Raw genomic sequence first — 15,175 nt, 5'->3', positions numbered from 1 at the left:
ATTTAGTATTTCTGAAGCGTCTTCCTGCTCCCCCCCCCCCCCCCAAAAAAAAGCCTCTTTACAGACAATATGTTTTTAATGGGCTTACCAAGTTTACAAATTAAAAATGTATATGCAACACAGAAGGTTTTCCCTTGGTTGTCAACACACAAAATGGATACACAAGCAATGAAATAGTCAAAACACAGCACACTGTATTACGCAAAAATGTTTCTCATTTCAAGTTTATTAAAACTTTAGCAGTACAAATGATCCAGGTTTTAGATTATCAAAAGACCAAACTGAAGTCCACATTTTTTTTTTTTTAAAAAAGGTGTTCCGCAAAATGCCTCAAACTTTGAGACAGAACGGAAACAAGAAGTCTATAGCTCATCCACGTCTGTCTTCATCTGTTCCAGGACTTGATTCATGATCAGACTTTTTATCTTTACGATGGGCATGGTCTCTTTCCTGACTCTTTGATTTTTGGTTTATTTCTTTTTCTGGTGTGGATCTACTCTTCTCTTTTTCCCTACTCCTATGTGTAGATGATTTTTTAAATTCTCTATCCTTACTGCTTTGTCTTCTCTTTGAGTCTGGACTTTTATCCTGATCTCTACTTGCCCTTTTGGTCTCAGGGCTACTACTTTCACGGCTTTTTGAACGTTTCTTCCTTTGGCTTTCAGAATCATTTTTCTTATGTGAACTTCTACTGTCTCTGTTCAGATACTTCTCTTTGTTCCTGCTTTGACTTTCTTCTCTTTCATAGCTCCTTGAGTCTCTCCTCCTCTTACTCTCTTTACTTTTAGATTTTTCTGGTGTGCCTTTTCTCTCTCTACTTCTTGATCTTCCTTTTCTTTTTGCTTCTTTATCTTCATTTTTTGAATGCTCTTTACTTCTACTCCGGTCTCTGTCTCTACTTCTAGATCTGGCTCTTTTCCCCTTGTCTCTGCTTCTGCTTCGTTCTCTTGCTTTACTATTGGAACTATGCTTTCCTTTAGTCTGCTCCCGTTCTTTGCTCCTTGACTTTGCATGTTTCTCCCTATCTTTGCTTTTACTGTGATCTTGTTCATTACTTTTTGATCCTGCACGTTTATACCTCTCTTTACTTCTGCTCCTTTCTTTATCTCTCCCTCTAGAATTATGGTGCTTGTCTTTACCTCTCTCATGATCCCTCTCTTTGCTTCTCGATCTTACTCTCTTGTCTTCATGTCTATTGTGCTTAGAGTCCCTTTCTCTGCTCTTTGATTTCTCTTTGCTTTTGCTCCGGCTTTTAGATTTAGCCCTTTTCTTGGCCTTGCTTTTGTTATGTTTATCGTCTTTTTCGGAATTCCTCCTTGTCTCCCTGTCTTTACTGCTGGATTTGTGGTCTTTTGTCTTCCTCTCCTTTTCCCCTCTTCTGTTTGGACTCTCAGAGACTTGTCTGTGGTCTGATATTTTTCTTTCCTTTCCTCTCCCAGGGCTTTTCTGAGTATCCTTCTTATTTTCATTGACTTCGCTCCTTGGAGAAAGAAAATGTTTTACATTTTTTCAACTAAAGAAAGGAAAATAAATTTACTATTGAAACTGTTAACCATCACATGAAGTTGTGTTATAACATCTATATTAATAGCTTTTGTGTTATCATAACCCTAACAGGGGGGAGGGGTGTTTTAAAAGGGATAAAACAAAGATAGCAACAAGATAATTAAGCCAAAAATTACATATTCAGAGAATAAAATAATTCACTGTGATATGACAGACAAGAAAAATGGCACCACTGTATTCTGGACAGAAATTCCAATGTAGGTAAGAAAAAGCAGAATCTTACTTGTCTCCCTTTATCCATCTTTCTCCACTGGAAACTCTCATTCTTTGAGCTCTTTGCATTTCCTGCCTCCAATGTGGAGGAGTCTCACTGCGCCTGAAGCGATCTCTTGACCTGGATCTGGAAGGTGTCCGATAGCGCTTGAGAGGGGAAAAAGAAATAATATTAGATAACGGAGTTTAACTTTCCATAGTAGTCAAGATACACTACTCCAGCCCCTTTACAAGCAAATCGGGGAGAATCTCACGCCAGGTTTACACTAACGGGGAAGGTTGAATTAAGATATGCCACTCCAGCTACATTAATTACGTAGTGAGAGTCAATGTACCTTAATTTGAGTCTCCCTGCCATCCCCACAGCGGGAGGCTGATGGGAGCGTGTAATTAGTTAATTGTATAGTTGACAAAAATTCTGTCAACTACACGATTGATAAAAGTTAGCGTTGCAAGTATTCAGTCCTGGCTCGAGCCAAGTCCCGGAAACTTCCCCTGTTGCTGCTCTGCATTATTAGGGAACTGGGGAGCCGGTGCGCCTGCTCTTAAATTGTTTCTATAGTGCAGAGCCACAGTGGTGGCAGTTGCTGGGATCTGGCTCGAGCCGGGACTAAGTCAGCCTACCCCCGCACACTTGCTCCTAAAGTGCATCTAATGCAAAGCCGCAACAGGGATTGATGCTGGGACCCAGTGTGATCTAGGTCTGAACCAGCCTGCCTGCTCGCCAGCTCCCCAGTTCCATAATAATGCAGAACTGCGGTGGGGGTTGTTGCCAGGACCTGGCCCGAGCTGGAACTGAGTCAGCCTGTCAGCCAGCCTGCTAAAAAAATTTACTTGCAGAGACACTCGGGGGTGTGTGTGTGGAGGGAATTGTGTATAGCTGACAGCATTAACCAATAAGCTCTCGTTTATCATTTAATCGACTACACTATCACATCCCTACTTTGGATGTGTGTATGTCCTGTACCCATCTTCTACACTGATCAATTCAAATGTCGTTTAAATATATGCCAACAAGAAAACCTCAATGAAAAGTGCAGAGTCATGCTGAGTTCATAGGACCCAAGTGCATAGGGTCTTGGAGGCTACTGAAGGGGAATGTTTCTTCTGAGTTTCCCCAGTACAGATCCTGCCACATTATCATAGTATAGAATGTAAGAGAAACCCACAACTTAATTTAACAACCTAACTTCAGTGGACTTTATTAAAATTTAATTAGGATAAAACAATTTACTTGGAATTCTGTTCTTTAGATTATTGTTATTACAAATTCTTACTCTGAATCCCAAACCTCTGACACCTGACAGGTCAGCACTTGGTGGAACTGGGTTTTTTCCCCCAGAGACATGTTTTCTGCATTAAATTTCAACATTAAATATCCATTTTTTTCCCAAATGTATTTAGGAAGCAGTACTGGCTAGTGCATAGACAAAAAGCACTGATGTCAGAAATGCTGGGTTGCAGACTCAACTCTATTGCTGCCTCTACCTGATCGAACCACTTTGCTAAATTAAGGCACCGGGGTTATCTGTAAAATGGGCATAATAGCCCACTTCTTCTCTCCCAAGAGAGAAACCAAATTGCTTTGAGAATCTCTGATAATGTGCACTATTGAAGTGCACATCATCACCATATACCAAGGCTGGAGTTTTTTGTTTATTTCTTTGTTTACACTTACCCTCGGTCCTCTTCCTTTTATTTTCCTTCCAGATCTGGTCACTAAAAGCCTTCTCTGGTATGACTGGGAATTTGATGGATTACTAAAAATGAAGAAAACTGATGTTGTCACTTACATTGTTTTAAAAATTGTGGTGGGAGAAAGATAAGAAAATCTCATTTGGACAGGGATGAGGAACCTATGACCCACGGGCCAGCCCCAGCCCGAAGCTTGCCTTGATCTGGCTTGCAGCAGAGGAGGAGGAGGGAGAAAGAAGGGGAAACCTAAGCCAGCAATTCCCATCCACTGGTCTGCAGAACAGTGGCGGGCCATGGTACTCTGCCAGGCTAGGCCCCCAGTTGCACATGCACTAAAAATTCTCTCCCGGTGAGTGGCACTGTGGGCTGCCCCATGTGCTGTGGCTGGAGCTACTGGGGCAGCCTCACCACAGCCCTAGTTCCAGTTCCGGCAGCAACCATGTGGCCCAGCTGAAGGGGCTGCGTAGTGGTCAGCTGCTTTGTGTCCTTTCCATTTCAGGCAACTTGTTTGGGACCAGGGAGCAGAACGTTTGCGTCCATGTGCATTCCAAGGATGATCAGATTAGAGGCCCTGGGGAGTTGTGCTGGGTCTCTGTGATTTCCAGCTCTCCTCTGGCAGAGCCCGACTTCCCCAGTGGGCTCTCCCCTGCTAGCTCTGGCCTGTACCACGTATCTGGCTGCTTCCCAATGTCCCGGGATGCCACAGAGTCAGCAGCGCTGGTCACAGTTGTGCAGCGGGAGCTGGGCTCCCTGACTCAAACCAGCAGGTGTCGGGGGGCCAGCTGTCGGGTAGGTCTCTAGACCCTGTCTGTTAACAGCCTGGGGAGGAACTCTCAAGCCACCAGGAACGTGTGCCCGCCCTGTGTGCAGCAGACACCACTGATCCTGTGCATGTCAGAGGCTGGGTTGTTGCCAGGCCTGGCAGTGTGGGGGGAGTCTCTTCCCGGCTGTGGAACAGCACTTTGCTTCGTGGCAGGAGGGCCGCACAGAGCTTGGCACGGCAGCCTTAGAGCAGCTGTGACCCAGGCAGCAGCGCTCAGCTAGGAGCTGGGAGGCAGTGGAGAGCTAGGTGGTGGTGGTGAGAGGGGGAAGAAGAGGGGGGCCTGAGCCGGGAAGCTCTGGGGGCAGGGCTAGGATTGGGGGGCTCTAGGAATGAGGCCAATATTGGAGACTGGGGCTGGTACTGGGGGGAGGCAATGGAAGGGCTGGGTGCAGTGGGGCTCTGGAAACAGGAGGCTGGCACTGGGGGGTCTGGTGCTGGTGGGGCTGGGCACAGGGAACTCTGGAGTCAGTGGCTGGCACGGGGGGGGGTAATAGAGGGATGGGCAGCTCTAGAGGTAGGGATGGCATTGGGGGACTATGTAGGCTGGGGCTTTAGGCAGATTGGTAACATTTTATTTGAATATTTACATATTCATTATGCAAATAACGAATACACAAACACGCAAATGTTGCTGGTCCGCCAAAAGTTTGTGAATGGGTTTGCCAGTTCCTGGTATCAGAAAGGTTGAGGACTACTGACCTAAACCTCCTGGGCCCAATCAAGGCAAGGTGCAGGCCAGATTTGGTCCATCAGCTCTGCCTGGCAGGAAGGAAGGGGCAGCTCTGTTGCAGGAAAGTGCTCCCTGCATACACTGCCCCCATCGTTCCCATTAGCCAGGAATCACAGCCAATGGGAGTGGAGCGGTGACGGTGGCTGCTGGGAGCGCTTCAATACAGGATGCAGAGCCACATAAAGGCACCCCTCCATCTGGCCAGACCACACATCCCCTACCCTGGTTCCTGCACCCTCCCTGGCCAGACCCCTCATCGACATCCCTCTCCTGCCCAGACCTGCACCACTCTCCCACCCAGACATTACCTGATGCCCAGATCCCAAATCCCACCATGCTCCTGCACCCTCCCTTCCTTCCAGACACTGCATCCCTATCCCACTCCTGCACACTACCTCCTGCTCAGACTCCCCAACCTCAGCCCACATCTGTACCTTCCTTTCCTTCCCGATTCTATACTCCTACCCTCAGCCTGCTCCCTGGCAGTATCCTCCCACACACAGAACACCTCATTTCTGTCCTCAGCCCAGAATCCCCCACAAGATCTATCAGCTCTTGGTCTCCAAAAGAGTTCATCTGGCCCTGGGAGTAAACCTTGAGCCTCAGCCCCGAGCCTTGGCACATCCTCCTCCCCCCTTCTCTGGAACTTGTGGGGAGTTAAGGTGTCTTTTTTTTTTTCCTGCTTCTTGGTTGGAGGCCACATCTATGAGGGAGTTTTTTCCTCCTCACTTGGGGCCTGGTCAGTAAAGGTTTTTTTTCTTGTTTGCTACTCACTTGTGTGTGATCTCTGACTGATTTTTCTATGTATCCTTGGCCCCCAACCCGCACTCCTGATTTAGACAGACTGCACTACTATTTTGGATTGGTTCTTTTGCAAATTAAAAGAAGTCATTCGAAATGAAAATAAATATTAATTCTCACACTACTCAGCCAGCTAAGAAAATAATTAGCATAATCTCTCTATTTTACCATCCTATTCATAGTATACTAAAGTTATACAAGGTTTAAAAAAACCTTTTGGGGCAGATGGGAAAAATGTTGTCTTACATATTTTTGGAAAAAACTTGGAATAGGAACATCATGAAATCTCAATACATGCACATGCCAAAACAAAGTCACTGTCAGAATATTATAAGCCTGGTCCTTTCTTTTCCCTATCATTCATCATTCTATTTACATTTTCTTGTTTCTTTAAGTGCTTCTGCAAGGTGTCTAAGCACTTTTTCAGGTGCCACAAAAATTTGCAGTGGAATTACAGCTTGTGAAATATTGCAGACACAGTCATAAGGAGAGAACAATTCTGTTTAATCTCAGGATAAGTACTGTATGATGATGGCTTGTCCTGTACAAGACTGATTACACTAACTGACAGTGTGCTCCAACCTTGATCTAGAGCAGGACTACTCAACACGCGGTCCATTTGTTTGCAGCTGGCAGTGCAGTTTGGGATTACACAGGACTCAACACGTGGCCCGTGGGTGGGATCCTGCGTCTCCCAGGTAGGGTAAGCATTAAAAGACACAAGCAGATAGGCTGGCTGGAAGAGATGGGTACAGGGTGTCATCATTTCTAGCCCTCACAGAGGAGGTGCTGGGAGCACCTGGGCTTTGTGGGAAGTGCTGGCTGCTTATCCTTCTGGGCAGAGCATGAAAGCTGCAGACTGTTCCAGGGAATTAGCCATATTTGGCCACACTGGCCATATTTGGGTCTGGCGCCGTGACTTAAGGTTTAATCTATGTAGTCATGCCTGTCACTATGAAAGAAGCTATTTGTGTATATATTTGCATGTATATGCAACCACACTTAAGTTGCGGCCCTCGGCATGTGCTATGAGTATCACTGTGGCCCCCCGGGGCTTCCAAAGTTGAGTAGCCCTGATCTAGAGAGTACTTAACAAGGTCGAGGCTCATCTGCCTGGTTCTGAAGAACTCCCTCCCAAAAGATAATAGCACAGTAAGAGTACAGGTTGGACCTCCCTGGTCCAGCACCCTGGGGATCTGACTGGTCCTGGATGAGGGATTTTGATGGACTACAGGTCTTTTCTGGTCCCCATGCTTCCAGCCCCACTCCCTGCCCTGCCACCTCACTGGCTCCCCTGTTCAGCCCAGCTGAGTCACATGCCAACCTTTCCGCCACCCCGCCTCCACTGCAGCCCAGCTGAGCGCCAGGCTTCCCAGCTCAAGCCTTCCTGCAATGCAGCCAAGTGCTGGACTTCTTAGCCTCCCTGCAGCCCAGTCGAGCTGTGCACCCAACTTCCCAGCTCCCTGCAGCCTAGTTGAGCTGCATGCCGGGCTTCCTGGCTCCCAGGCAACCCAGCCGGGCCATGCACCAGGCTTCCACTTCCCAGATTGTGCTGGGTTCTCCCTCCCCCTCCCAGCGTAATTGGGCCATCCTCTCACCATCCCCATTATGCTGGGACTCTCTGATCCTGGAACATCCATGGTCTGGATGCGGCTGGACCAACGAGTCCCGGTTTATACAGGTGCAACCTGTACTATACACACATATCAAGAACAATAGATATACCACTTATCTTATTTTGTACAGAAAATATAAATTTCTATGTCCCAGGACATAAGTCAACCCCTAACTGGATGTAATCAGGAACATATTTCCTATATTGGCAGTTGGTTTAATAATTATCTATTATAATATTTCTTGAACTTGCCTCAGAAATTTCTGTACTGGCTGCAGTCAGTAACAAGAACTAGAGAAGATCATCTATAGGTTTGGTAAGGTATGGCAGAATGAATGGGACAGTGTCCAGTAGAAGGCAGTTCATCAGAAACTGGACTGAGAAACATACTATTTCATAGAGCCATATCATGCTGAAGTTCTACTTGATACTAATGAGTCCAGGGGTGAGGTAGCATCTTTTTACTGGAGCAACTTCTGTTGGAAAGAAAAGCCATACAGAGCTCTTCTTCAGATCTGGGAAAACCTTAAGAACTGTATGTGGCATAAAAGCTTCCCTCTACCATCAACGGAAGTCGGTTCATTAAAAGATACTACCGCACTCACCTTATCTAATTCCCTGGGACTGACTCTGCTACAACTATACTGTATACAACACTTACTACTAAAGCAGTGATCTATTCTTGAAGTGAAAGGTTCCATATACTGTTTGTAAGTCCCCATGGCCAGCCAATTCAAGTGAAAAATTGTATTTGTTAGTCAGAGCTTACATTTTTTCCATTCCTTCTTACCTTCTTTTCCTTGTAAAAGTCCTTTAAAATATATCATTGCAATATCCACGTTATTTACCCTTGCAAACAAGCACATTTTATGAAATCTGAAGTGCCATTGCTCATAAAGTGCCAGTGGTTAAGCACCACATGGGAAACCTGGACTTCACCTATGAATCTAATTACTGACTTGATCACACCATTGTCACATGCAGTCCCAACTCAAACACATGTAAGCTTACCTGTCTCTTTCCTTCTCTCTGCTTTTCCCCTCTTTTTCTTTTTCATCTATTTTAGGAGGACTTTTTCTCATAAGGAACCTGTTTTCTGGTACAGGAGGGATCTCCTCGGGACGGACTGTAGACAATGGCTGTGCTTCAGGGTTTTCATTTTCACTTTCACTGGATGAGCTTTATTAATACACAAATAAAAACCTATCAATGCTTCAGTTTTAAATATTCGTGTACTTTAGATTGGGCTTTCTAAGAAAGGCCTTTCAACCTGTCTATATTTAAGTACTACAGAAGCTTTGTCAACTGAAGAGAGAGACAGAAAAAAAAGAGAAAAAAAAAAAGAGAGGAATTATTTACAATTCATCACAGCAATTTAGAAAAGGTCCAAGTTCCAAAGGTTATACTTAATGGTCTTCTTGGTAGTAATATAAAAGAAATCTAGCTAAGACACAAAATTTGGAAAGTTATCAAACATTTACACACATGAAACAAAGGCTGAGATTTCAAAAACAGCATTTTGCTCCCATGAGGTCTTCACTCAGAGAAGTACATTATGTATGTATTCCTGACTAATGGCTTTTTAATAGATACAGATTAATATACTTATCGAATCCCTAGGTTGGAGCAGATTTTAAATGTTCTAGGGAGTTTGAGCTTCCATGGTATGGCTCTGGGGGTAGCCCTGCCATGTCAGGGCTTCCAGGTTCTCTTCTACTAAGCTGGGAGTCTGAAAGCCCTTGGGTACTCAGCTCCCTGCTCCGCATCCAATGGGCATGAAAATCCTGAAAACCTTGGTTCATAAGTCTTCTAGGTTCCCTGCCACAGAGCCAGAAACCTGGAGGTCCTGGGATGAGCTTCCAAGGTCTGTGACTTTAGGGCAGCCACACCATGCAGACTGCCCTTGGCTGGGTTTCCAGACTGGTGGAACAGCTGGTTCCCTAGGCTGCCCAACTGAATGAAACCAGATTTCCAAATACCAAAATTTCTCACAAACTCAAAGTCCCAAGTTTCAACCAACTCTACTTTAGACACAGTTTGAAAAATGTATAAAAAAAGGATGGAGTTCAGCTTATACTTGAATGTAAAACTTCAAGGAACTGCATGATTATATGTCAGAATCTAAAGGATTCTGAGAAAACTGAGTGTTTAGATGGAATAACGGTTCTTGAGAAAAATGAGTGTTTAGATGGTACAATACATGAAGCTGAGGCTGATCTGGAGAACAGGACTGCTGTAGCCAATTATTACCTTGATTCTTAGTGGTTGCACTTAAAGAAAATGCACTTGTACATCAACTTTACCTGTAAGTCACATTTTTGCATGGGAATACTGTAGTAAACTGGGGGTAACATTTTCAAAAGCAGTCAAAATACTTAGAAGCCTAAAGTTCCATTGCCTTTTAAGGAGACTGGTGTCCTTGGGTAAAATTTTCACAAAAGAACCAGACAGGTTTAAACATGATACCTGATTTTTGAGAAGTTATTACAGGCTGTACCTCCCCTGTCTGGCATCCTCAGGACCTGAGAGGTCCTGACCCAAGGAATTTGCCAGACCAGGGGTGGTCAATGCAGTAGGGGCTCTGCTTGTCCCATAGCTGCCCAAGGGCTCTGCTTTTCCCTAAGCAGCTCCACTACCACCAGGTCTCTGCTCTCCCCACATCACAGGGTAAAGGAGAGCTCTACTTTCCCCTCGTCATTTCGCTGCAGCCTGGGGGTCCCCTCTCCCTGCAGTGGTTGGGAACTCCACTGCAGTCCAGAGCTCCACTCTCCCTGTAGTGGTTTCACTGCTGCCTGGGGCTCTGTGCTTTTCCTGGTGGCTTCGCTTTCTCCCCTGCAGCTCTACTGCTGCTGCCCAGAGATCAGCTACTGGCTAGTGTGTCTGACCTCCCCCCAGAACCCTGCTGTTGCCTGGGGCTTCACACTGCACTGAGCAACTTTGCTACTCCCCGGCAGGCTACATCACGCAGTCCCGCTGCCGCTCAGGGAGCTCCACGTTCCACTGAGTGACTCTGCTGCCACTTGAGGGGCTCTATGTGCCTTCCAACGGCTTTGCACTCTCCTCCCCAGTACCTCTACTATGGCCCATGGGGCTCCACACTCCCCTCTGGCAGCCATGCTGCTGCCCTCCTACCAGTGACAGAGAACTCCGCTCCTCTCCTCCTCCTCTGCTCTGCATTCCTCCCAGTGACTCTGCTGCCCCCTGTGCACTGTCTTGGCCCCCTAATTTGGCAATGCTCCTGGTCCCAGCCCAACGGCTTATCCCTGTGAGTGCCCACTTGGATGATGTCGGACCAGGGATGTTGCCACACAAGGGAAGCCTGGACTGAGGAGTTTCAATCTGTACAAGTTACACATATGCAAATTAAAGGTATCAACATGTTTGAGTTGCAATGTTGTTTGTTAAAAAATAATCCAGGGTCCTGCAAATCCTCCATACACTAACTGGTTATTGTTCAAACAGACAGATACCAAAGAATTATATTATATATGTGCAGAACCTGAAATGTTGTTTAGAGAATTTTTTCCTAAATTGATCCCAAAACAAAAAAGTAGTTACCTGTAAACATTTATTTTTCTATAGCATATGTACTAACAAATTTTTACATTTAGATGTTTAACTACAAGCAACTTGGACTGCTACCAAAAGTTTTTCAGAATAAAAACATAATCCTACCTTTTCTTACTTTTCTTTCTCTTTTTCTTTTCCTTTTCCTTCTTATGTTTTTTAGAATTTTTCTTGTGTTTCTTTTTTCGTTTCTTAGGTTTCTCTTCAGAAGCACTTTCAGAATCAGATGATGAATCAGAGGAAGATTTTGAATCACTTGAACTTTCTGAATCGCTAGAGGAGGAGGAGGACTTGTGTCTTTTCTTCTCTTCTTTCTTGGCTTTAAATAAAAGTTACAAAGAAATAAAATCAGATGTCAAAGAGTTACATCCAAAGCCCAGAATAGCCAATTCTATATAATACCTCCCAGAACTTCCTAAATAATTCTGACATGATACTTTACCTTGTAACTAAAGTCATTATGATAAATACATGATACACAAAGATTTGGGGAAATATTTTGTAATACAGGCAGTCCCCGACTTACGCGGATCCGACTTATGTCGGATCCGCACTTACGAACGGGGCTTTCTCGCCCCGGAGGTCGAGGTGGCGGATTGCTACCTGCGAGCTCCGGGGCGAGAAAGCCCCGTTCGTAAGCTGCTCCGGTGCCCCTGGTCTGCTGGAGACCGTCTCCAGCAGACCAGGCGCACCGGGCGGGTTCCCGCGCTTCTGAGGCTTTGCCAGAGCAAAGCCTCAGAAGCGCGGGAACCCGCTGCTGCTGCCGCTTCAGTCCCGGTGCCTGTGGTCTGCTGGGGACCGTCCCCAGCAGACCACAGGCACCGGGACTGAAGCTGCAGCCACGGCGGGGTCCCGCGCCTCTGAGACTTTGCCAGAGCAAAGCCTCAGAGGTGCGGCACCCCGCTGCCGCTGTGGCTCTGCTCCCCGTGTCCCTGGTCTGCTGGGGGGGGGGGGGGGGGGAGGCGCAGCTAGTGTGCCCCCCCCCAGCAGACCAGGCTTTTGTTTTGGACCCTGGGGCAGAGCAGCTGGGGCGCTGCCGATTGGTCCTGCAGCGCCGCTCTGGGCACTACTGGACCAACCCGGCAGCACCCCAGCTGCTCTGCCCCAGGTCCTGATTCAGAGCAGATGGGTTGCTGCCGGGTTGGTCCAGTAGCACCGAGGAGCGGCGCTACTGGAGCAACCCAGCAGCTCTGCCCCAGGCGTCCCCAAGTCAGCTTCTGCTGAAACTGACCAGCGCTGACTACAGGAAGCCCGAGGCAGAGTTGCTCTGCCCCGGGCTTCCTGGAATCAGCTGCTGATCAGTTTCAGCAGCAGCTGACTTGGGGACGCCTGGGGTTCTTAAGTTGATTCTGTATGTAAGTCAGAACTGGCGGTCAGTTTCAGCAGTGGCTGAATCTGGACGCCAGTTCCGACTTACATACAGATTTAACTTAAGAACAAACCTACAGTCCCTATCTTGTACGTAACCCGGGGACTGCCTGTACAAATAAAGAGAAATTTTGAAAACATGTAACAATCAATTTATTTTTATTACAAAGCAAAATTTTATTACCAACTGAACTTTCAATAATACTTAGCATTTTCATTGTACTTAAATATTATTTATTTTTAGAAGCAATAGTACATTAAAAGTATATCACAGAATGAAAAGTCTTATCAGGAGTTTGTTCTTTGGTTTGTAGCATTAACATTACCTTGGACAATCTATCCTATTCAAACCCAATTAAACCAGTTTAAAAGCAGCTATATGTAACATAGGGTGATCTAATGAGTCACTTAGCAGCTAGCTCAGCATGAAATACCATAAGATTGGGGAAGACCACCCCACTCCTCCAAAAAAGATAATTCTTATGTGAAACTGAACTCAGAGAATAGAAGTTACCAACAAAGCTCATCATTTTGCTACGAAATTATGCCATGAAGTATGATGTGCAAATCCAACTACTAATTATCTCAGGTTAGGAAAAAACCTCCTACGGGTAGGTAAGTTTCTCCACTTATCCACTATAAAGTTCCTTGCACATTCCTCAATGGTTTATGAAAGGATATTGGACAAAATGGACTGTTGTTCTGATGGCAGTTTTTATGTCTCATCATACCCTTGGCCTCTAACGAAAAGGATTTCAGTGCCACTTTTGGAAGTCAGTATTAAGCCCATTACAGCCTAGATTGAGAACCTAATTTTGTATTTGTTGACAGTATCTGAAACAGGTATTATTAAAAAGGAGCTGAGAACGACAAAATTAATATTGTAAAAGACAAAATTTTAAAACAATATAGCATATTTCACCTTTTCAACAATCAGGTAAAAAAAGGATGTCTCAACTAGACATAATCATTAATTCAATACAAGCTATTGTCCAGCCAGACTTCTCCCAAAAATGTTTAAATAGGGTAGTGATAAGATATTTTCAGATTTTGGAACATTATTAACTGGTTATTCTAATTAGTTTTAAGTTTTATTCCTCCTCCCATCTCCTGTAAATTACAAAGAAAAACATCACTGTATATAGGACAATTTTGAATGGTAGAAAACTGAAGCTCAGGCACTAGAGAAGAAATGCCAAAAGAAAACTTTAGAAAAGCGGAGGGGGGCGAGGGGAGAAGAAGGAACCCATCATGACTGTAGAAAATGACATTTCAGCAAAAAGTTTATGACCTTAAAAACAGATTCAGAGTTAAACAAGGATTTTAAATTTGAATATGACTCCCAGTTGGGATCATGATGGTCTACTTAAACAGTTTTTGGGAGCTAGCATAGAATAAGGGTACGTCTAGACTACATGCCTCTGGTGACAGAGGCATGTAGATTAAACTACCCGGCATAGGAAAATGAAGCGGCGATTTAAATAATCGCCGCTTCATTTAAATTTACATGGCTGCTGCACTGAGCCGATCAGCTGTTTGTCGGCTCAGCATGGTAGTCTGGACGTTTCGCGGTTGACATCAAAGGCATTTGTCGACCTTCCAGCATACGTATGCCTTCTGGGATGAGGCATACCTGGGAGGTCGACAAATGCCTTTGATGTCGACCGCGGAACGTCCCGACTACCGCGCTGAGCCGGCAAACAGCTGATCGGCTCAGCGCAGCAGCCATGTAAATTTAAATGAAGCGGCGATTATTTAAATCGCCGCTTCATTTTCCTATGCCGGGTAGTCTAATCTACATGCCTCTGTCGTCAGAGGCATGTAGTCTAGACGTACCCTTAGTTTCACTACAGATTTATGCTGATTTCATCTGGCATACACCAATGTACAGAAAATGGAATGTCTGCCTGATGGAAGTAACAGCAGCAAAAAGCTGCCTCAAATACCTGAGGCAAAGGTGTTTGCCGAGGAGGAGACAGGGCCACAAAAACAGACACAGGAGTCAGTACAGCTGTAAATGTAGATGCTAATACCTCAGAAAGTATTTTGGAATGTGCACTGACAGTACATTCCCTCTGAATCTGCAAATTAAAACATTGCCTCCTTTGGAAAAAAACATGAGGAAGAGCATGAAAAGAAGCCATCAGGGTGAGCCAAACACAGGGGTTTTGATAGCACAGTGAAGCATATCTATGCCTAGCTGTGGTGGAATAAGATGTGGTTACAAAATTGAGAGTAGCAGTTCTTCGGAAAAATTGTCATATTTCCAAATACCAACATTTCACAAAATATAGCTTCAATTTTCTTCACTGGAGGTTTAACAAACCCCTGTAGGTTGAAATGATGAAGCTCCACAGTTCAACAGAAGTGAGACCCTCAACATCTCCAAATTACTGGAGCCTGACAACCAGCTTCTTTCCTGTGAAGTCCTTAATTCTGCAGAAGTGAAGAGAAACTCTACTCCAACAGAGATATCTGATGGCAGCCTCTGACAACATTAAGCATTTGTGTATTCAGAGAACTTAAGAATAATGAATGGGTTTACTGTGTTCAACTGACAGTAGTAAGAAACCTTACTAAGAATCCATTAACTCAATCCAGGTACTGGATGCGATATACTAGTTATCTGGAAAATGAAATAGGAACTCAGTTAATTCCATATTTCATCTAGAACCACTAGACAGTGGTCAGAAGGAGACGACTGACCTCCATGCACAGAACTTGAGAGATGAAGAGCTTCTCCTGCACTAATGTAAACCTGGAAATCCTCCTTAAAGGAATATAAACTGCTAATTCA

The 15,175-nt window shown here is 45.1% G+C and overlaps 1 protein-coding gene across 1 annotated transcript in view; it reads right to left on the bottom strand.

The window, feature by feature from the left end:
* Positions 1-208: 208 nt before the first annotated feature.
* The window catches only part of PPIG (peptidylprolyl isomerase G), a 46,845-nt gene continuing 31,878 nt past the window's right edge, over positions 209-15,175 (bottom strand). Inside the window, exons 9-13 of the mRNA XM_006118189.4 lie at positions 11,119-11,329; positions 8,455-8,622; positions 3,458-3,539; positions 1,790-1,926; positions 209-1,480 (exon numbers count right to left, since the gene is read on the bottom strand). Coding sequence (XP_006118251.2) covers positions 370-1,480; positions 1,790-1,926; positions 3,458-3,539; positions 8,455-8,622; positions 11,119-11,329 — 1,709 coding nt within the window. The 3' untranslated portion in view covers positions 209-369. The remainder of the gene's footprint in view (positions 1,481-1,789; positions 1,927-3,457; positions 3,540-8,454; positions 8,623-11,118; positions 11,330-15,175) is intronic.

This window comes from Pelodiscus sinensis, chromosome 7 (genome assembly GCF_049634645.1).
Source record: "Pelodiscus sinensis isolate JC-2024 chromosome 7, ASM4963464v1, whole genome shotgun sequence".
Lineage (NCBI taxonomy): Eukaryota > Metazoa > Chordata > Testudines > Trionychidae > Pelodiscus > Pelodiscus sinensis.
This window is presented reverse-complemented; position numbering and strand designations above follow the sequence as displayed.